The sequence below is a fragment of the Mustela nigripes genome, unplaced genomic scaffold (genome assembly GCF_022355385.1).
Source record: "Mustela nigripes isolate SB6536 unplaced genomic scaffold, MUSNIG.SB6536 HiC_scaffold_20, whole genome shotgun sequence".
NCBI lineage: Eukaryota > Metazoa > Chordata > Mammalia > Carnivora > Mustelidae > Mustela > Mustela nigripes.
In genome coordinates, this window is record NW_026739436.1 from 1,073,885 (window position 1) to 1,096,359 (window position 22,475).

Here is a 22,475-nt window from a genome sequence, read left to right on the forward strand (position 1 = left end):
TGAGTGCTGTGAAGTGTGTAAACCTGGTGATTCACAGACCTGTACCCCTGGGGATAAAAATATATGTTTATAAAAAATAAAAAATTATATTAAAAAAAAAAAAAGAAGATTCATTTTTGGCATTTAATAATCCATCAACTGAATGTTGAAAAGAGTGCCAAAAGAAAGAGGAAACTATAGGTGGGTGCTTCAGAAACTCCAAATCTGGAGAACGGAGTGCTTCTTATGGTGAGACACCCCCCGCCCCCATCACCCAGAAAACGTCAACTCTGGAGCCAGGAATTCACAGGTACTTAAAACCAAGCCACAGTGAGACCTATGAACACCGCCTGTTACAAGCAAAGGATAAATCCTTTGTGTTAGACTTCCCTGTGCTGGCTAATCTGGAGGGCAAAGGTGCATTAAATCCACTTTAGTTTAATATGCTTAGATGGGAGGAGTCAGGAAGGTGGAAGTAAGGAAATGATAATATAATCGTGATTATGTAACCAATAATCTGCACACATTTTGTCCCTTTACTTTTCTCTCTCATTATCCATGTGCCACTTCCGTACCACGAAAAGTAGAGTAAGAAAGGCAGAGAAAAGAAATCAAATGAACAGAGCCTACGAAAATGAAAAAACATTAAAGAAGATGGAAACAAACTTAAATAAAATCGGATTAAAGAAGATGGAAACAAACTTAAATAAAATCGGACTCCTGGAGTATCTATGAATGTCAAGATCCCAAATGGGAAAGAGAGCTTATTCCACCAACTACAGACTAGTGAGCTTGGTATTAGTAAGATCTGAAGGCTGATACATCCATGAGCACTTAGAAAAGCAACACGACACCAGGAGAAACAGTTTCACCCAGGAAAACTCAAGACTCGGCACTACCATATATATATATATATATGTATATATATATATACATATATATATATATATTTTGGCAGCAGAGCAGGTAAAGGTGGAAGGTCTGGGTGTCTGGAGTTCAGCTGCTATGTGTGCGTGCAACTCTGAGAGCTGAATGACGGCCCGTAAGTGAGAAACATGGGATTTGTCAAAGCATCATTAGGTTCTTCAAATTAAGTGTCTAGTCTTACTGTATCCCGATGATGGTACCTCATTCTGCTTTCCCCCAATGTCTAATATTTCATCAATGAAACCCTAGTCTTTGTTTCCTTGTGCCTTTTAAAATCAGGTGTTGTCACTTTCACATCCAAAAACTCCACTTGGCAATTAGCATCAAACTATTAAGACACCTATTTAGTTCTTTAAAAATCTCTTCATTCTGAATATGCAAAACAAATGCCCGTTACTCACAATTCAAAAGCTTCCATTCGTTGCTTCAGCTCCGCTTCTCTGCCTCTTAGCAAATCTATATCTTTTAGTAGAAGCTGCCTCTGAGCATAAATTTCTCTGGTTTCCATCTGTGTAAGAAAGCATTAATTTTCAGTAAGCAAGCTAAAGGAAATAAAACAGATCTGAACTAACATCCTGCTTCCTAAGTCCCGGAGAACAAATTCCAGACATTTAGTGTCACAATTTCCCTTTCAATAGGTTCCTACTGGAGGTACACTTTTGCCTAATTCCTCACGCAAACATGTGTTCCCTCCTTCAATGACTGTGAAACTCCATTAGCCTGTATTCCTAACATCCCTCATCTATTTATTCTACATACTATCTCTCAGACCCTTAAAATTCGGTAAGTGCTTCAGCAAGGAAAGAAATGACAAAATGTGTATTTAGCAGTAAAGTTCCAGAAGACTAGAATGCTCCTGGTTCTCTTCCTGTCAGATAGTTTCCATTCCTAAGTCATTCTGACTCAGCAGTAGCAAGCTGAAGGAATGGGCCTCACTTCCATTTGTGTGTTCACTGAGCCAAAGGCTTCACAGAATACCTAGCTTATGTCAAACAGCACTATTGGAGCTGGCCAGAGAAAGAGGCAGGGATACAGGTCTCACCTTTCCAAAATTCACAGTTTAGTCAGGGAGAGAGAAATAATCAGGCGATGATGTTGAGGATGTTATAATCGAACTACAGAAAGACTGGCCAGAGAGGCAGCCGAATGGGTCAGTAGACCAGGGAAGGCATCACAAGCAGGTAATATTCAAGCTGGATTTTGAAGGCCAAGAGCATTTCCAGACACAGGAGAAGAAGGGCATTCCAGGTGGTGGAATGACACAATGCTGTGCGTGAGGAGGGCCCTCCTGTCCAGAGCCCTCAGAGCATCAGTTAACTAAATGAACATTCTGGTCTGGTAACTGACTAGGCTGAATGAGTAAATAAGGATGCCATTATTTTTCTAAACATAATCCAAAGATGGTGCTGCCCACATTTATTTTTGGAGGAGCCCAATCACCAGAAACAGTAAATAAAATCATACAGGGGTGCAGTCAGCATGAAATGACTAGGTATAACTGTGAAGCCCTGATCAAGAACTCCGAACAGTAGCAGTTGCAGTCGAACATGGGAAACAGTGGTCCCAATCCAGGCAGATGGAAGACAGCCCCTCAGGAAAGGAACTGGATCTACTTACAAGAATGGACCCATGACTCCTGCCACACCACAACCTTTCCACCTCCTGTCCCATCACTTCCCGTGAGAGAAGATCAAACAGCCACTTGGCTGACTTCTGCAGGCCTGGATTCCACTACTCTGGGGACCCTGTGCTTTGACCCAATGGCAGCACACAGCATGTTGTGGCCAGTCGGCCTAAAACCCTAACCTCTTGGCCCACACTTATCCGTCCTCCTGTCGGTAGCCCTAGACCTAGTCCTTGAGGTCTCAAACACTGCCACATGGCCTTCCCTTCTTCCCTGGGTTAGCAGCCCCCCCATCTTCCCTATTGGCTCCATTCACCACCCCAGTGAAACCCAAAGTCTTCAATTAAACAGGCTGTCTTTGTCAAGCCAAGTCACTTCAGCTCTATAAAGCTCCACTCCACAAGTGCCTCCTTCTATCCTCACTGATCTTACAAGGCCTACCAAGAAATAGAACAAAACAATAGCCTACAAGCGCCTGGTTTGGTCGACATGAGGGGCAGGCTGCTCATCTCAGCTGGGACCTCAACATGGCACTGGCCGTCCTGTCTGCTTTGGGACATTGTTCTGCCTCTCCCCCCACACAGCTGTTCCACAACTGCTGATCCTCTTCTGGAGGCTGTCTCCCAACCCTCAAATCTGCCCAAGAGGATGGAGATTATTCAGTGCGAGTTTCTCATAATCCCCACATGGATGTTCGCACTCACAGCAATTTCGGAGGAATGAAGCAATTTCCTTCCAGCAATTTCGGAGGAATGAAGTCTGCATATCGCTTATAGGCCGATCCTTCTACTTGTGCTCTAGAGCCCAATCCCTAGCACTCTCGTAGGGCTCTGTCCTGTCTGGCCAATTGTCCCATCCCAGTCTTGGACCTTGAGCCCCTCTACTAAGAGCTGCAGGAAACAGACACCTAGTAAATAATTTCAAAATGTTACCTCTTGGTGCTTTTGAATTCTCTCAAGGGCCATCTTTTCCTGAGAAATGAGGACTTCAGATTTTGCTTGACAAGCTCGCTCCAGTTCGTTCCGAAACTCAGCTAATCCCCTCTCAGCCTTTCTTTTCTCTTCCATTTTAACTTTTGCTATTTCCGTATCTTTAAAATACTTTAACTGCCAAGTGATTACAAATAATTGTAAATACCAATAACTATACTAAAGAAGTAACTTCTCTTTTGATGGTTACAGTTAACATGAATGCTGCACTTAATACATTTAGTTTAACTCATCTTTAGTTTCCTCTGATTCACTATACCTGTAGCGTTCATCCAAAAAGCACCAAAAAATGCCATTAATTAGAAAGAATCCTATGTGCAATGGTTTATCACATTCATTAATAAAGACACCACATTTTTTCCCTTATACCTAAGACTAAGACATTAAAAGATAAGCACCAGTATCACCCTTGCTAACAGCAACAAGATACAACTTACCTTTTGACACATTTCTTCACGAAGCTGCTGTTCTACTTCTCTCTTAAATGCATTTAACTTTAGTTCTAAAGATTCTAACTTGGGATACTGAGGGTAAGCATCAGTAAACTGATCATCAATGAGCTGAAGCTTTTTCACTATTAAAAAAGAACAACACGGGAAGTTAGGATAGAGAGATGCGGTCAGGTGAGCACGAGGCTAGAGCTCTGTTCAAAAGTGAAGAGTATACTTAGGGGGAAGCGTACGGATCTCTGCCACTGACTCTGAAACATCAAAAAATTAAGACAGATTAACAAATGGAACAGACAAGGGCTTGAGCAAGTATCACACAAATTTACTGGGAGAATCAAGTACACGAGTGTTCAGCATGCAACTGTTTCCACCTTTCTGTGTGTTGAAAATTTTTCATCCTCAAATGTCAGGGGCAAAGGAAGCAAAGCATACAGAATAAGCCAGAAAAGACTGGCTTCTCTCCAGTCCCTAAGTGCCACGGCAGAGAGCACTTTCAATGGACTTTGGTTAAAGGTGTGACTCACACGTTCAAAACACTGACCTTAAAATAACCAAAGATCATGTACTTCAACTCCTCTGCTTTCCAAGAAAGGAAAGTGCCCCCCTACGGTTTGAGTGAGTCCTAGAGGACCAAGCAACTACTTGATGGCCTAACAGGGACTAAGACCAGGCCCACAGACTGTCCCGCAGTCTCCTGCCATCTCCAGTACCCAGAGCCCTCAAACCAACTGTGGATCAGCGTGAGCCACGCGGCATGCAAACCTCAACCTAGAGAGGACCACCACCAACACCCACAAAAGAAGATACACAGGGTAAAAGGCTGGCAGAGGTACCAGCAGTGTTCTTCTCTTTAGAGAATTTTAGACATACTTTCCATTGTCCTTTCTGTATTTTCCAAATGCTCTGTAACTGTTACTGTTCAATACAGAACTCTCTAGGTACATGAGGCCACTGAGTAGACAAAATGTGACCATCTGAACTGACATGTGCTCTAAGTGTAAAAGACACACCAGATTTTAAGGACTGAACATAAGAAATTTTATCTAAACTAATCTCATTCTTTTTTTTTATATTGATTACATATTGTAATAGTTTGTTCATATTGAGTTAAATAAAATATATTAAAACAAAGTCACCTGTGGGTTTTTTGTTTTGCGACTCTTCTTTTTTTTACTATGGCTACTAGGCAATTAAAAATTATACATGTGGTTCATATTATTGGACAGCACTGCTCTAGAATAAGCACATACCATGTTCCCAATGGAATAAAACCTATACCAAAATAAAGGCCTCGTTATACAGTGTAACCTTTTCAGATTACAGGCTTATCTTCTTATAGGTGAAAAGCACCATTACTCCTTAAGACTCGGGAAGGGCCAAGAAAACGATTAATCACATAATTACAGAAAACCTGGACTCATATATTAGTTCTGCCCAGACTTGCTTCCAAGTTGCTCTTCCTCTGTGGACCCCCATTTCCTCAACTATAAACTGAAGTGATACACCACTAACTTCTCTAGTTTTCTACAGTGCAAGTTGTCTAAGATTTTCTCAGGTAGTGGCTATAAAATTAAGTTAGATGAGACAAAGGGAAGAACCTGCCATTTAAGAGAGGTTAAATGCAACACACAAGGAAGAACGTGGGCCTTTGGATTCCTCTTACACGTGGAAGGTATAGCCTTAGCAGTCGCAAGAGGAGGGAGCAGTACTGGAGAGAAGTTAAGGACCCTTCCCACAGTGATGCCAGAGGAAAAGAGCCCCCCGCCACCACCTACAGGTTGCATCCCTCCCAGTCCCAGTCAAGGAACAAGCTCATAATACAGTAAATCAAGTCACCGTCATTTGAAGAGAAAACAGAACAATTAAAATTCTGCAAGAAGGCTACAGTTACCAAGAGAGTCTTTGCTAGGAAATGCTGAATTTGTCTGCGTTTCCATATCACAGCTTTTTTTGGACTGATGATATTCTGCCAATGTTCTTAAAAACTGCATGAGAAAACCTAAAAGACACAAAGCGTGTAATATAGTTTAATGGCACCGATTTCTTTCATTTAACCATTTCCCAGTCACTGTTTATATAATCTTGGTTTTAAAGCATTATCCTTTTCGGGGTACCTGAGTGGCTCAGTGGGTTAAAGCCTCTGCCTTCAGCTCAGGTCATGATTCTAGGTCCTGGGATGGAACCCTGCATCTCCTCAGCAGGGAGCCTGCTTCCCCTCCCCTCTCGCTGCCTGTCTCTCTGCCTACTTGTGATCTCTGTCAAATAAATAAAAATCTTTGAGAAAAAAAAACAAACAAACCCAACATTCTCCTTTTCTCCATTCTATATCTTTTAAGAATAATTTCTAAGGAAAGGCCTTTGCAAACATGGCAAAAAACCGAGAAGCAATAACGATAAATATCAGCCTAACAACATAAAAATCAGAAATCTATACGACATGAAATGAAGTCAAAAGACAAGTGATACACTGGAAGAAAATCTACGGTAATAATATGGAAACAGAGGACTAGTTTTCATACTATCAAACGGCTCTTACATCCAGTAAGAACAAATGGAAAAATGGAATAAGACATGAACAAAGTTTACACACAAAAAAATGTTTAACTGTCAAACGTGAACAAAATTATAAATAAATGCAAAATATTATGAGAGAGTGACTATATTTTCCCAGTAAGATTGCTAAGATTAAAAACACAGGCATAGATGCACCTTGGTGGGTCAGCGGGTTGAAGCCTCTGCCTTCGGCTCAGGTCATGATCCCAGGGTCCTCGGATCCAACCCTGCATCGGGCTCTCTGCTCAGCAGGGAGCCTGCTTCCTCTTCTCTCTCTGCCTGCCTCTCTGCCTACTTGTGATCTCTACCAAATAAATAAAATCTTAAAAAAAAAAAAAACCCACAATACACAGGCATATAGGACTTCTGGGAAGATGGCAAAGTAAGAAGATTGTAAGCTCATCTCCTCCCCTGGACATACCTAGGTAACAACCACAGCAGAGCAACTAACCCAGAAAACAAACCCAAAGACTGGCAGAACAGACATCACACAGTTAATCAAAGAGATGAGGCCACACTCAAAACAGGTGAAGGGGCAGAGACAGAGTTGGGAGCCAAACTAACCACCAATAGGAGGGACACCACAAGCACAGAGAAGGGAGCAGAGCAGACTCCAGCTGCACCAGGCATCCCAGACAGGGGGGACCTGCACTGGAGAGATGAGTCCCTATATCATTTGACTTTAAAAACCAGTGGTGCTTAGCTTAGCCTGTCTTTACAATCAGCAGGGCTTCCCTCCAGGTATCCTAATGATCAGCAGGCTTAGATCTGGGAGAGCTGAAGGGCAAAAGGAAACAGGGTTCACCATTAAAGACTCAGCATAGCAAACAAAGAACAAACATACAGCAGGTAACAAAATTGCAGTAAGTATGTACCTATCAATAATTACTTTCAGTGCAAGTGCACTATCTGCTCCAATCACATATGGTTACTGAACGAACAAAAAAGGCAGACCCATCTATGGGGCATCTGAGTGGCTCAGCTGGTTAAGTGTCAGACTCTTGGTTTTGGCTCAGATCATGATTTCATGGGTTGTGGAATCAGGCCTGCACCAGCCTCCTTGCTCAACAGGAAGTCTGCTTGAAGATTCTCTCCCTCTGTCCTCACCCCATGTGGCTCTCTCTTGCTCTAAATAAATAGATCTTAAAAAAAAAAAAATAGCAAGACCCATTTATATGCTGCCCATAGGAGAATCACTTCAGACCTAAACATACATGTAGATTGAAAGTGAAGGGATGAAGAAACGTTATCATGCAAATGGACATGAAAGCTGTGGGAGCGGTATGTATATTGGACAAAATAGACTTTAAAACGGAGACCATAAGAAAAGACAAGGGAGGACACCATATAGTCATAAAGAGAACAATCCAATAAGAAGACACAACAATTGTGGGGCACCCCGCTGTCTCAGTCATTGGAGCATGCAACTCTTGATCTCTGGATTGTGAGTTCGAGCTCCACACAGGGTGTAGAGATTATTTAAAAGTAAAATCATTAAAAAAAAAAAAGAACAATGAAAATACCTTTGTACCCAAAACAGTAGCAGCCAAATATATAAAACAGCTAACAACAAACATAAAGGAAGTAATTAATAGTGATACAATAATAGTAACACAGACCCCGCTTATGTTAATAAACAGATCATCAAGACAGAAAATCAATAAGGAAACAGTGGCTTTGAAGGAAATGCTGGATCAGATGGGGCTAACAGATACATTCGAAAGGCTCCATCTTAAAAGAGCATACATTCTTTTCAAATGTACAGTAAATATACTCCAAAATGGAGCACACATTAGGCCACAAAACAAGTCTCAAATTCAACAAGATTGAAGACATCCCATACATCTCTTCCAACCACAACAGCACACAACTAGTAATCAACCACAATAAAAAAATCTGGGGACGCCTGGGTGCCTCAGTGGCTTAGAGCCTCTGCCATGATCCCAGCCTCAGGTCATGATCCCAGCGTCTTGAGATTGAGCTCCCTGCTCAGTGGGGAGCCTGCTTCCCTCTCTGCCTGCCTGCCTCACTGCTTAATTGTGATCTCTCTCTCGCTCGCACTCTCGCTCTGATAAATAAATAAATAATCTTTAAAAAAGAGAAAAAAAAATATCTGGAAAGAACACAACTACATGGAGGCTACTGAACAATGAATGGGTCTGATGAGGGGGCAGAAGGCTGGCTGAGGACAAAGCAAAAGCTGGCACCTTGCACCCCTTCTCCACCCGCTGCTCTCCTCAGTAATATGTGTGACATTCCTCAGGCACCCCTGGCTGCCCTAAAAGAAAAACAAATAGTTAACTTGCAGAGATCACAATCCTGCAAGACAGGAGTCTTAGAAATGTCTTACTAATTTACAACAAAGAAGCTCTCTTATCAATAGCCCAATTTCCAGAGACAAATAATTCAGTTCTTCAAGCCCAATGTCACCCTCCCCTCCATAAAAACTGAAGGAGGCTGAGGCAGAAGGAATTGTAAATAAAGTTAAATTTCTTCTAAACCTAAAACTCACTGACAAGGATGTTTGATAGGAGGAATGTGACCTTCCACCAGGAAACTCCCAACTGTGTTCATGTTAGTGCCTCATTAGAGGGAAAAATGGCTGTGGCTTGATAATAACCAGGCCTCCAATATCCTGACAGTCTTCTTTACCCGATAGCCCTTCTGAACAACCCCTTTGTCCTCACCTTTCTAACTCCTGTGTATATAATCAGCCACTCCTCAAGATAGCAGGGCAGCATCTCTTTCGGCCCACGGGTCCTGTCCCTGTGCTTTAATAAATCACCATTTTGCACCAGAGATTTCTCAAGAATTCTTTCTTGGTCATAGCCTCCGGATTTCACCCCACCGACCTCACCTATGTTCTAGAACTTCATCCAGTCAACCATGAAATCAAAGAGCAAATAAAAAAATACATGGAGACAATGGAAAATGAGAACACAATGGTCCAAAATCTTTGGGCTGCTGCAAAAGCTAATAAAGACAGAATATTCTGACAATTTAACAATGCAGGCTTATACCACAAAGCAAGGAAAATCTCAAATAATGTAACACCTAAAAGAGCTAGAGAAACAACAAGGCCCAAAGCTAGTAGGAGGAAAGAAATAATAAGATTGTAGCAGAAATAAATGAAATAAAGATTAAATAAATTCAATGGAACACATCAATGAAACCAGGAGCTGGTTCTTTGAAAAGATTAAATGACAGACCTTTAACTGGACTCATTAAAAAAAAAAAAAAAAAGACTCAAATAAAATCAGAAATGAAAGAGCAGCAATAACAACAAACACCACAGAAATACAAAAGATTATGAAGAGAATATCTGGGCACCTGAGTAGCTCGGTCAGTTAACCATCCAACTCTTTTTTTTTTTTTTTTAACAGAGAGAGACACAGGGAGAGAGAGAACACAAGCAGGGGGCATGGGAGAGGGAAAAACGGGCTTCCTGCTGAGGAGGGAGCCGGTCGTGTCGTGGGGCTCAATCCCAGGACACTGGGATCATGACCCAAGCTGAAGGCAGATGCTTAACGACTGAGTCATCCAGGTGCCCCAAGCATCCAACTCTTGACTTTGGCTCAGGTCATGATCTTAGGGTTGAGATCGAGTCCCATGTTGTGCTCTGAACTCAGTGAGGAGTCAGTTTGAAATTCCCTCCCTCTCCCACTGCTCCTCCCCTGAACTTGAGCATGTACACTCTCTCTAAAATAAAATCTTTTAAAAACATATTCTAAAAAGAGAATATTACAAAAGATTATATGCCCATAAACTGGACAACCAGGAAGAAATGGATCGATTCCTAAAAACACATATAACCTTGAAAACTGAATCACAAATAGGAAATCTAGGGGCACATGGGTGAATCAGTGGGTTAAACCTTTGCCTTCGGCTCAGGTCATGGTCCCAGGGTTCTGGGATCGAGCCCTGTGTCGTGCTCCCTGCTTCTGCCCCTCCACCTGCCCATGCTTGCTCTCTTTCAAATAAATAAATAAAATATTTGAAAAAATAAATATAAAGCTATTTCCAAAAACAGAGGGAAAGGAAAGATTCCAAATTCATTCTACAAGGCCAGAATTACTGATACCAAAATCAGATAAAGACACTACCAAAACAAAACAAAAAACAAACAAAAAGCTACAAAAGACTATAGGCCAATATCTTTGATGAACACAGATGTAAAAATCCTCAACAAAATATTGGAAAATTGAATCCAACATTACAAAAATTATTCACTATGAGCAAGTGGGATTTATTCCACAGATGCAAGTGTGGTACAAATATCTGCAAATCAATGAAAGTGATATATCACATTAATAATGGAAAAGATAAAAACCATTTGCTCTTCTCAATTGGTGAAGAAAAAGCATTTAACAAAGTACAACATCTATTCATGATAAAACTCTCAACAAAGTAGGTTTATTTTTTTTTAATTAAAATAATGGCATTTACAATAGCACCAGAAGTAAACACCTAGAAATAAACTTAATGAAAGAGCTGAAAGACCTATACTATCAAACTATAAAATAGTGATGAAAGAAACTGAAGATGACACCAATGGAAAGATATTTCATGCTCACGAACTGAAAGAGCCAGTACTGTTAAAAGGTCCATACTAACCAAAACAACCTACAAATTCAATGCTATGTCTATCAAAATACCAACAGCATTTTTCATAGAAATAGAATAATCCTAAAATTTGTATAGAACTACAAAAGATCCCCAAGAGTCAAAACAACCTTTAGAAAGAAGAAAGAAGCTGGACGTATCACAATTCCAGATTGCAAGATATACTACAAAGGTATAGTAATCAAAATAGGATGGTACTGGCACAACATCACACACATAGATAATGGAACCGAAAAGAGAGCTCAGAAATAAACCCATGCTTATCTGGTCAATTAAGTGTGAACTACAACAAAGGAGACAAGAATATATCATGGGGAAAGTACAGCTCTTCAACAAATGGACAGCTACAAGCAAAACAATGAAACTGGACCACTTTCTTGCACCACACACAAAAATAGGCTCAAATGGAATAAAGTCCTAAATGTGAGACCTGAAACCATAAAATTCCTAGAAGAGAATACAGGCCGTAATATCTCTGGCATTGGCTGTGCAAACATTTTTCTAGACAGGTCTCCTCAGGCAAAGGCAACAAAAGCAAAATTAAACCACTGGGACAACATCAGCAATGCTTTTGCATTACAAAGGAAACCATCAACAAAACAAAAAGGCAACCTGCCAAGTGGCAGAAAAGTCTTGCAAATGACACACCCAAAAAAAGTCCAAAATCTATAAAGGACTTAAACAGTTCAATACAACAGAACCATCCAATAAATAAATGGGCAGAGGGCCTGAATATACATCTTTCCAAAACCATCCAGATGGCCAAAAGACAAATGAAAAGATGCTCACCATCACTCATCATCAAGGAAATGGAAACAAAACCAAAAGGAGCTCTCACCGCACATCTCTCCGAATGGCTAAAAGCAACAGCACAAGAAAAACAAGTGTTGGCAAAAATGTGAAGAAAAGGAAACCCTAGTGCACTGCTGGTGCAAATGCAAACGGGTGCAGCCACTGTGAGAAACAGTATGGAGGTTTCTCAAAAAATTAGAAACAGAATCACCATATCATATGATCCAGTAATTCCACTACTGGGTATTTACCCAAAGCACTACTTTGAAAAGATCTATGCACCCTTTTGTTTACTGCACTTCATTTACAACAAGCAAGATACAGAAACAACTCAAGTGGCTTTTTTTTTTAAAGAGTTTATTTATTTATTTGACAGAGAGAGAGTTCAAAAGTAGGCAGAGAGGCTGGCAGATGGGGAGGGAGAAGAAGGCTCCCTGATGAGCAGAGACCTATGCAGTGCTTGATCCCAGGACCCTGAGATCAGGACCTGAGCCGAAGACAGAGATTTTAACCCACTGAAAAACCCAGATGCCCCTCAATAGATGAATGGATAAAGAAGATACGCACACAATGAAATCAGCCATCAAGAGGAATGAAATCTTGTCGTTTGCAATAACATGGAACTACAGGGTATAATGCTAAGTGAAATGTCAGAGAAACAACTATCATGACTTCATTTGTATATGGAATTTAATAAATAAATGGAAAAAGAGACAGATTCAAATACAGAGAAATAATGGTTGCCAGAGGGGAGGTGGTGGGAAGATGAGTGAAACAAAGGGGACTAAGAGTATACTTGTTACAATTAGTACTGAGAAATATATAGAATTGTTGAATCACCACACTGTACACCTGAAACTAATATACCACTACATTAACAATTGAATAAAAAAATAACAGTATACTCAGGCAATGAAACAATACATAGCAATTAATATAAACAAACCAATGCTAAAGTAGTCTGAATCAACGTCGTAACGCTGAAAGAAAGAAGCCATACTCAAAACATATTGCAGGAGCCCACGCATATAAAGTGTAAAAACAGGAATTAACAATCCACGGTGTTATATATCAGAATAGCAGTGAAGACTGGGAAACAGGGAAAGCGTAGTGATTGGGAAAAACACAAGAGAGGCTTCTGTCAAATACATATATAAAATATTTTTTAAAAATCAGTCTGAATGTACAAAGATGTATTAGTGAATAAAGCAGCAAATGGCCAAACAGTACGATCCCATTCATGATTATGTGTGTATTTTAATCACACAGACTTTCACATTCATAAACAAAATCTGGTAGGTAAAACTATTCATTCTATGTATCAGAGTAAAGGGAGATTATAGAATACAGGCAGCAATTTCCACTTTTCTTTCCCTTTATACTTTTCTCAATAGTTTGAAACACTTTTTTTTAAACCATGAGTATACATTTAGAAGTTTTTTGTTTCTTAAAAACAGTGGAAGGACTTGGCTTCTGTATCAGCCAAGTTAAAGGTCTTTTTGTTTTTACCCTTTTCTGAAGATGTTTTAAAATCTAGTTTCTCACTTCCTCTAATGTGACCTACATCCGTTCTTTCATAGCTATTGCTTGCAATTCCTCTTGGGCTCATCCACTAATCTCCGGACCTTTTCCTCCCAGTGCTCCTGTCCTCTCCTCACACCTTCCTGCTACTATTATGCTTAGGGTGTCTGCTCTTTTTAGAAAAGGTAGGCATATTGCAGAAATGTTCTTTGAGATGCTGCAGTAGACAATCTTCCAAAGTGTGCTCTTCCCTCTCACTCGTTCTAGGTGCAGGATGGCCACCTTTTCCCAGTTCCATAGTACTATTCAAGGGCCCCTAATTAGTCCACTTCCCCTCTCCCCTCCCCGACAAATATATCCCCTCTAAGAAGGAATTCTCTACTTTCATTTATTCAAGTATTTACATTGGTATGGACGCATGGTATTTTACACATTGTATTTCAACTCCTCTGTGATTATGTAACATTTTTATATAATACAGTATTTTATTTTGTTGCTTCATTTGTTCTAATTTTGGCCTTTGGAAGGTCTTTCACAGTTGATTTTTTTTTTTTTTTAATTAAACCCTTCCTTTCATCTGGCAGTAAAAAAGATCCAGGCTCATCTTGTACACTCTTGTACACCCAGTCCTAGAATCAGCCATTGCTCCCGGCAGCCTTCGCTCCTCTTATTACAGAATGGTATTGGAATCCAAAGCATAATGATCCGAACAGGGCACTAGGCATGCTTGTGGCTACTGGGCCTCTCTAGGCCCTCTCACTGCCTTTAGGCCCTCTCAGCCTCCAGAACAAGGATATCTTAGTGGAACACTTAGATTTGTGTGTCTAAGAGTGTCTACCTGTGTAGACACATATCTGTAAATACCTCTGTATATCCTCTGCATCTATATTAAGCTAAACTTGAGTTTATCCAAGGGCTCCGAAAGATCCATTCCCACAAGGATCATTCCAGCCTTTTCCCCTTACCGATCCGTGAAGCTGCACTCTTAACGCTGAGAAACTCAGCGCTCACCCTTTACTACCCATCTGGTTAACAGTGCAGTTCCAGGACACATGTGCAATGGCTTCCAAACTGTTAAGCAGTACCTCCATGAGAAATAAGTATCAGCCTGAACATGGTGCCTATATAGTTTCATTTGCTTTTAGCCTCATGGTCTTCATTTCCAAAGCTGGTAAAGCTCAGGTTCTTTATTTTTCCCCATCCCCTCTGGTCAGGTTATTGGTTGGTTTGGTCACACTCTGCAGTCCAGCCTGGGATCCCTGGCCTCCTAAATTTGCATACATTAAAGTTCACCCTTTGTACTATAAAGTTCCACAAGCTTTGACCAATATCTAGAGCTATAGATCCTACCATTATAGTATCCTAAAAAATACCTTCAGGACCCTAAAAAATCCCCAATGCTTCACCTATTCAACCTCCTATACCCCTTCCCTCCAAATCCCTGGCAATCAACAACCCACTGAACAGCTCTACAGTTTCATGTGTTTTTTCCCAGCTTTTAAAGACTTTATTTGATAGCCCTAGCACAAGCAGAGGGGACAGGGAGAGGGAGATGGAGAAGCAGGCTCCCCACTGAGCAAGAAGCCTGACGCAGGAACCCTGACATTATGACGTGAGGCAAAACCAAGAGTCAGACGCTTAACCAGCTGTACCACCCAGGTGCCCCAGCCTTTGTTTTGGCATGGATTGACAATTCATTCCTTTGAGTCAAACAGTATTCCACTGTCTGAATGTACCACAGCTTGTTTACCCATTCACCTACTCAAGGACAATTTGGCTGCTCCTGATTTCTGGCAATTATGATAAAGCTGCTATAAACATTTCTGTCTGGGGATCTATGTGGCCCTAAGTTTTTCAACCAGTTGGGTAAACAACTAGGAGCATCACTGTCAGATGGTATGGCAAGACTAGGTTTAGCTTTGTGAGAAACCACCAATCTCCCCAAATGCCCACAGCATTTTGCAGCAACACTAACACAGCTCAGAATGGATGACCTACTTTGCAGGCACTCCAGAATGTCCTGTGATCTGATTTATTTGTCCTCTGCTAACATTACTCCCAAGAGACGAGGCAATTAAGTCATAGGCTAATGGCCAAGAGAAACTAAGTACTCAAATGTTTGCTGAAAGTTAAGTTCTCAGTGAATATCCTACTGTGGATGGTGGCAATATTGGCAACAGACAAAATCCTGGAGATCACCAACACAAATGGGCCACTATGTACTATTACAGATTATTTACAACAGACCTAAAGAATATGCATTTCATCCAAGTTACCAGCTTAACTTCATTCCACAAAGTCTATCCTCAAGTCTAGCTCATGGTCTGGCATGTTACGGACTCTATGAAGGTTATTATCAAGCCCAAGAATAAAGCAATTTATCAGGCTCATATAAACATTTAATGAAAGTATATATGTAACACTCATACCGACCCAATACTTCATTCTTTAAGCAAATATTAAGAATCTACGAACTGTACTTGAGGGGGAGATCTAGACTAAAGACACCTAGCCTTAAAATCGTTAGTTTGTGTGTGTGGAAATGTTCCCAACAGTGGATATCTTTACAAAATGCAGATTTCACATCATTTCTAGGGTTCTATCAACTTTCACATCATTTCTAGGATTCTATCAACTCTATAGTTTTGGGGGATTTTTGGTATCTATAAGAGCAATTAATAAGAGTGGAATTTAGGGAAGTGACTGACATTTGTCAAAATAGATGAATTATTCTATTTAAAAGGTAAGGTAATGGGGTGCCTGGCTAGCTCAGTCAGTGGGGTGTGTGACTCCTGATCTTAGAGTCATGATTTCAAGCTCCACGTTGGGTGTAGAGATTACTTAAATAAAATCTTTTAAAAATATTACATAAGAAGGTAAGTACTGTTATAGCATGGAAATTCAAATTCATATTAAATTCCCTACTTAAACCCCTCAATATTATTACTTTCATAGTTTTACAAGAAAAAGTACATGAGAAAAATGTTGCTATATTCTACAAAGATGAAGGCTCCTACCTTTGTTTTCTTTATCAAATCCTGAAATCTGTTAAAAGAAAATATTTTATCTTTATTCAACTGTTCAGTTATAATTAGCAGACCAAAGCAAGTTATAAAAACTACACAATCCTACCAGTGATTTGTAGAGACTCGATTCAGGGTTGATTTTAATGAGTTGCAATAGATCCTGCATAGTAAATACCTTAAGAAAAAGAAAAGTTAGACATATTTTTATATCAGTGTTTAAATGATAAACTAGGAAATTTCTGAAAACTAAGAATAATGGTTCAGACCAAATTAAAAAATATTATGATCAAGCTAATATAACACTGAAGCACTTTCTTATACCATTGATAACATATTAAAGTCACAAGGATAAAATATTTTTCTTTTTTTTTTTTTTAAAGATTTTATTTATTTACTTGAGAGAGAGCATGAACGAGGAGAAGGTCAGAGAGAGAAGCAGACTCCCCATGGAGCTAGGAGTCCGATGCGGGACTCGATCCCGGGACTCCAGGATCATGACCTGAGCCAAAGGCAGTCGTCCAACCAACTAAGCCACCCAGGTGTCCCTAAAATATTTTTCTTGATCACATAATTAACCTCCTACTATTACACACTGAAGACAATAGTTCTAATATGTCTAAATGGTTAATGCTTTACAGATTACAAACAATCTAACAGGTGATGAACCAGTGAAAACGTGTGAATTTGAGGGTCTTTCAACTGCAGTAACGTTTTTAAAGTATTACCGCTTCAAAATATAAATAAACTTTTACTGTCATTACCAGAATGAATAATTAAAGCATACCTAAAATAGTCTTAAACATTTTGGGTGGCTATTTGTTTTGTTTTGTTTTTTTTTAAAAGATTTTATTTACGAGAGAGAGAGAGAGAGAGAGAGCAAGCAGGGTGAAGGGCAGAGAGATAAGCAGACTCCCCGCTGAGCAGGGAGCCCCATGCTGGGGCCGGATGCTGGGACTCCAGAATCATGACCTGAGCTGAAGGCAGATACCAACTGAGGCACAGGCACCCCTAGGGTGGCTATCCTTAATATATATTTTTACTACAATATTTATCATTTACAAGGTTTACCCTGAGAACATGGATAGGTTTTCAAATGGTTTTCCTTTATAGAACAACACAGCATTTTAGAGTAGAACCTTTAAGTATGTGAACTGGATTACCTACTGCTGTAACAACTGTGTAACTGACTATTACTCATGCAATAAGTAAAATTGTGAAGCATAACTGGAAACTCAGGGGTGCCTGGCTGGCTCAGTCAGTAGAACATAGGTCATGAGTTCAAGCCCCCATTTGGGCTTAGACCTTACTTAAACAAACAACAAAACTTAAAAGACTGATGGACTAAACAAGAACTCCTAATGTTGACAAATAAAATTTGGTTGTTAAATAAAAACAGCATATTTGAATTTTCAAATACTAACATTGTTCTTATTTTCTTAAAACATCGGAATATGAACTTTAGTCAATTATAGACAAGAGAAAGAACAAAAATAGAGAAACAACACCAAGAGTTAAACTATGGACTTTAGGGGTGTCTGGGTGGCTCAGGCAGTTAAGCATCTGCCTTCAGCTCACGTCATGGTTCTGGAGCCTGGGAACAAACCCGGAGTCAGGCTCCCTGCTAAGCAGGGAGTCTGCTTTTCCTTCACCCCTCCTCCTACTCCCTGTTGCTCTCACTCTCGAATAAAACTTTTAAAAAGTAAATAACAATAGACCATGGACTTTAGATAATGTGACAATGTAGATTCAAAATGTAATGTATAATGTATATTTGTATAATGCACATTATAATACATTATAATACATATAATATACATTTGTATAATGGAAAAATGTATATAATGGGGGCACCTGGGTGGCTTAGCTGGTTAAGCATCTGCCTCTTGATTTCAGCTCAGGTGAATGATCGCAGGGTCAGGAGATGGAGTCCTGCTGAGGGCTCCACAATGGGCATGGAGCCTGTTTAAGATTCTCTCTTTTCCTCTTTGTGCTCCTCCCCACCTCCCTTTTATTTTATTTATTTATTTTTTTTGGTAAACATTTTATTTATTTATTTGACAGAGAGAGAATACAAGCAGGCAGAGAGACAGGCAGAGGGAGATGCAGGCTCTCCACTGAGTAGGAAGCCTGATGTAGGGCTCAATCCAAGGACCCTCGGATGGTGACCTGAGCCAAAGGCAGATGCTTAACCCTTCCCTCTTTAAAAAAAAAAAAAAGAAAGAAAGAAATCAAGTATATAATAAAAAATGTTGATAGCGGGGAAGTCTGTGCATGTGTGGGAGCAGGGAACATTTAGGATATCTTCCTTTGCTCAACTTTGCTCTGAATCTCAACTCCTTTAAAAAATTAAGTCTATTAAAAGAAGTAAGCAAAGTCAGCTGTATCAGCCTTTAAAATAATCAAGTGTTGGGGCACCTGGCTGGCTCAGTGGTCTCAGTGATCTCTCTGTCAAATAAATAAAATCTTTAAAAAAATAAAAATAAAAAATAAAATAAAATAATCAAGTGTGCCTAGATTTCTCAACCATTACTGTTAAACATTAAGCAACTAGAAAATTGGTAAAAATAGGTGTTTCAGTATTTGAGAATTCCACAGATTTTTTATTTTTATTTCTTTAAAGATTTTATTTATTTGACAGAGATCACAAGTGGGCAGAGAGGTAGGCGGGGGTGGGGGGACCAGGCTCCCTGCTGAGCAGAGAGACTGATGTGGGGCTCAAAACCAGGACCCTGAAATCATGACCTGAGCCGAAGGCAGAAGCTTAACCCACTGAACCACCCAGGTGCCCCAAGAATTCCACAGATTTTTAAAAACTATTGTACCCCTCATTTCCCTTGTGTAATTCTAAGGAACAGAAATATCTGAAAAGACTTTGACATAGTAAGAACAACACATTTTAGAAATCTAGATTTATGGCTCTGCATTGATATTTACAAATCATGTGACCTTGAGCAAAGTACCTCACCTCTCCATAGGTGAGGTGGCTCCTCATCTCTAATGCAGTTAACACCCGCACTGTGACAAGTATAGTAACAATCTTACAACAGATTCAACATCACTGACAACTGTGAGTCTTAGTAGATAACATCGAATGGGAGGTCAATTCTAGCTCCAAAACAGTCATTCTTCACATCATAATTTTACAAAGACTAAATGAGATTCCAAGGAATTGGTAACAATCAAGTTTAATACTTCCACTTTGTTATGTGATCGAATATATGATGTGAATTCAAAGATGACTGAAAAATGGACCTCACTCACTAGGGAATATGCCGCTAGGGCACGGCACTTCCCGTTAGCTCAGAAAAAAAGCTGTTAATAGAAAATTCAAAAACAGAAAAGGAAAACTTTACCTTTTCTTTGGCCAAACCACTTTCCAGAAAAAAAACAGAGCATGAATACTCGTAGCCACATCTTTGTAAGTGATCTGCCACTAGACAGTTAGAAGCGTCCACTAAGAGGAAACTCCCTTCCACTGAAATGGACGGGGACTGCAGTTCTCTACTCAAAACAGGGTGCATCAATTCGTGAATTAGCTGGTTGCGGAGCTGTGTCTAGCTCAAAACAAAACAAAACAAAACAAAAACATGAAAAAAGGGAAAAAATTTCAGCAAGATTATTTCACTGGAGATACACAGATCTTTATATGAATTAGCATTCTTATTTCCAAAATGGTTCGGAACCCATGACCAAAAGCTAGGAACCATTCCCTAGATAACTCTGTGACACAAGTAGCTCACTGAGTTCTGGAAAAAACTCATTTTCACCAACTTTCAAGTTAACCTGTGGTTCCCCAGAACACATGTACACTCTAACTTCACTTCCCCAGGAGCCCATTTCAGCAGCTTTTCACCAGGGTATCAAGTGCAGGAGACAATTCTGTACCTTTTCACCTCTCTGTGGACTACTAAAGGATATGAAAATACTGGGCATATTGATCAAAACAAAACTGGGTTCCCAAAAGGGAAATCACAGATGCAAGAAAGAAATTGGTAAACCCCAAAACATATTAAAATATACTTTTGCATACAGTATTTACATCTCAAGATACTGAAGTATAATAATTTTCTTACATTTTATAATTCAGAAAATTATAGTGTAAAGTGGGTCATTTTCTCAAAGTTGTAACACTACCATTATTCATCTTGTTTTAACAAAATTCCCCAAATTACTCAGATTACTGGGTATTTCTTTTAGTCTATTTTGCATATCATCTGAAAACATACATTTGGGCTGAGCTTAAGAATAGATTCATGCGGTTCATCAGTAAATGCTATCTAATAAATTCATGTCAATAGAATACAAGCAAGAAACAAATGCAGTTCTTATCATACTTTTTTCTATTTTTTAGCTCAAGAATAGAACAGTACATAAATACCAGTATAGAACAGGCCTTAGTATAGGTCTAAAGTCTCCTAGTTGGGGTGCCTGGGTGGCTCAGTGTGTTAAGCCTCTGCCTTCGGCTCAGGTCATGATCTCAGGGTCCTGGGATAGAGCCCCACATCGGGCCCTCTGCTCAACGGGGAGCCTGCTTCCTCCTCCTCTCTCTCTCTCTGCCTACTTGTGATCTCTGTGTGTCAAATAAATAAATAAAAATCTTTAAAGTCTCCTAGTTAAAAAAAAAAAAAAAAGACATTTACTGAACAGAATATGCATGCCCTACCTCATATAGTACAATTCAGTAACTGAAATAAAATGAAGTCATAGCATTCTCCACCAGTAAAATTCAGAGGTGATTTAATTAAATTTGTAAGAACTAAAGAATATATTTAGATTCAGCTTAATAAAATGACTTAGGGTGTCTTGCAAATAAATACTGAAATAGAGAAAGATTTAGAAGAGTGACAGAAGCAGAAAGGAAAGTAAGGGTAGGAGGAAAAAAAAAGGAAAGGGCCTTACAGGGCAATCCCCAGCCTAACAAACACAAAAAGCAAGCCATCCAGTACTTGTTGGAAGGAATCCCACAACTGGCTGGGGACTCTCCAGCAGCCAATGTAAAGAGGGAAATCCATTCAGAATTAATGTTCGTAAAATAGAAGTAAGTACAATAATGGGGGGGGGGGGTGGAAGAGAAGAAACTTGGGTAACCTCTACACAACTCTCTCCAAAATTAAGAAGAGACTCAAGGAGAAAGACTTGGTAAATCCTATTTAATAGACGCCAGACTTTGTACTTCACCAGAAATTCTTCGCAAACACCCAAATAGAATGTTAATTAGGCCATTAAAAATTACAATGAATTTTAAAAATTAAAACTCAGGCCACCATCACTGAACTGAGAAAACACAAATTATCTCAGATTAGTAAGTAAAAATCTGTCTTGCTACTGGTAAAGCTGGGATAACAGAACTGAACAGCCAGCTACACAAAAGAAACATTATTTCTCTAGAAGATACACATTATTAAAGTGAATCAAGGTAACATAATCCTGATATCAAACCCAATCAGGGACAGTTTAAAAAGGATAAGGATACATCAGTATCATTTCTGACTACAAATAAAACACTCTCAAATCTAATTTAGAAGCACAGTAAAAGAAAGTATGCCATGGCCAGGAATCCAAGGATCATTCGACATTAGAAAGCACATTAATACATTATTCACTACAATTAATTCCAAGTGGGATACAGAGTTAACTGAAAAAATAAGTAAATAAAACCTTTTCATTTTATTTATTTTAAAGATTTTATTTATTTTTTTGACAAAAGAGACAAAAATCACAAGTACACAGAGAGACAGGCAGAGAGAGAAGGGGAAGCAGGCTCCCTGCTGAGCAGAGAGTCCAACGTTGGGCTCGATCCCAGGACCTTGGGATCATGATCTGAGCCGAAGGCAGAGGCTTTAACCCACTAAGCCATCCAGGAACCTCAATAAAACCTTTTTAAAAAATAAAGAATATTTGTTCTTTTAGAGAAGAACTGAGAATAATCAGCAAAAAAAAAAAAAAGGATTTGAACATATTAAAAATGTATATCACTATTTAGAGCCAATAG

General features: G+C 39.5%; 1 protein-coding gene across 16 annotated transcripts in view; it reads right to left on the reverse strand.

Annotated features, from left to right (window-relative positions):
* The window catches only part of LOC132008022 (centriole and centriolar satellite protein OFD1-like), a 55,315-nt gene that overhangs the window by 28,989 nt on the left and 3,851 nt on the right, over positions 1-22,475 (reverse strand). For 10 of the 16 annotated variants that reach the window (XM_059386404.1, XM_059386399.1, XM_059386398.1 and 7 more), the window contains exons 3-9: positions 19,837-20,037; positions 16,590-16,658; positions 16,475-16,502; positions 5,860-5,967; positions 3,957-4,093; positions 3,463-3,636; positions 1,308-1,414 (exon numbers count right to left, since the gene is read on the reverse strand). In XM_059386404.1, coding sequence (XP_059242387.1) covers positions 1,308-1,414; positions 3,463-3,636; positions 3,957-4,093; positions 5,860-5,967; positions 16,475-16,502; positions 16,590-16,658; positions 19,837-20,037 — 824 coding nt within the window. Of the gene's footprint in view, positions 1-1,307; positions 1,415-3,462; positions 3,637-3,956; positions 4,094-5,859; positions 5,968-6,082; positions 6,224-6,677; positions 7,243-16,474; positions 16,503-16,589; positions 16,659-19,836; positions 20,042-22,475 lie in introns of those variants that run through there. The other 6 variants (XM_059386401.1, XM_059386402.1, XM_059386407.1 and 3 more) reach the window with 6 other exon arrangements.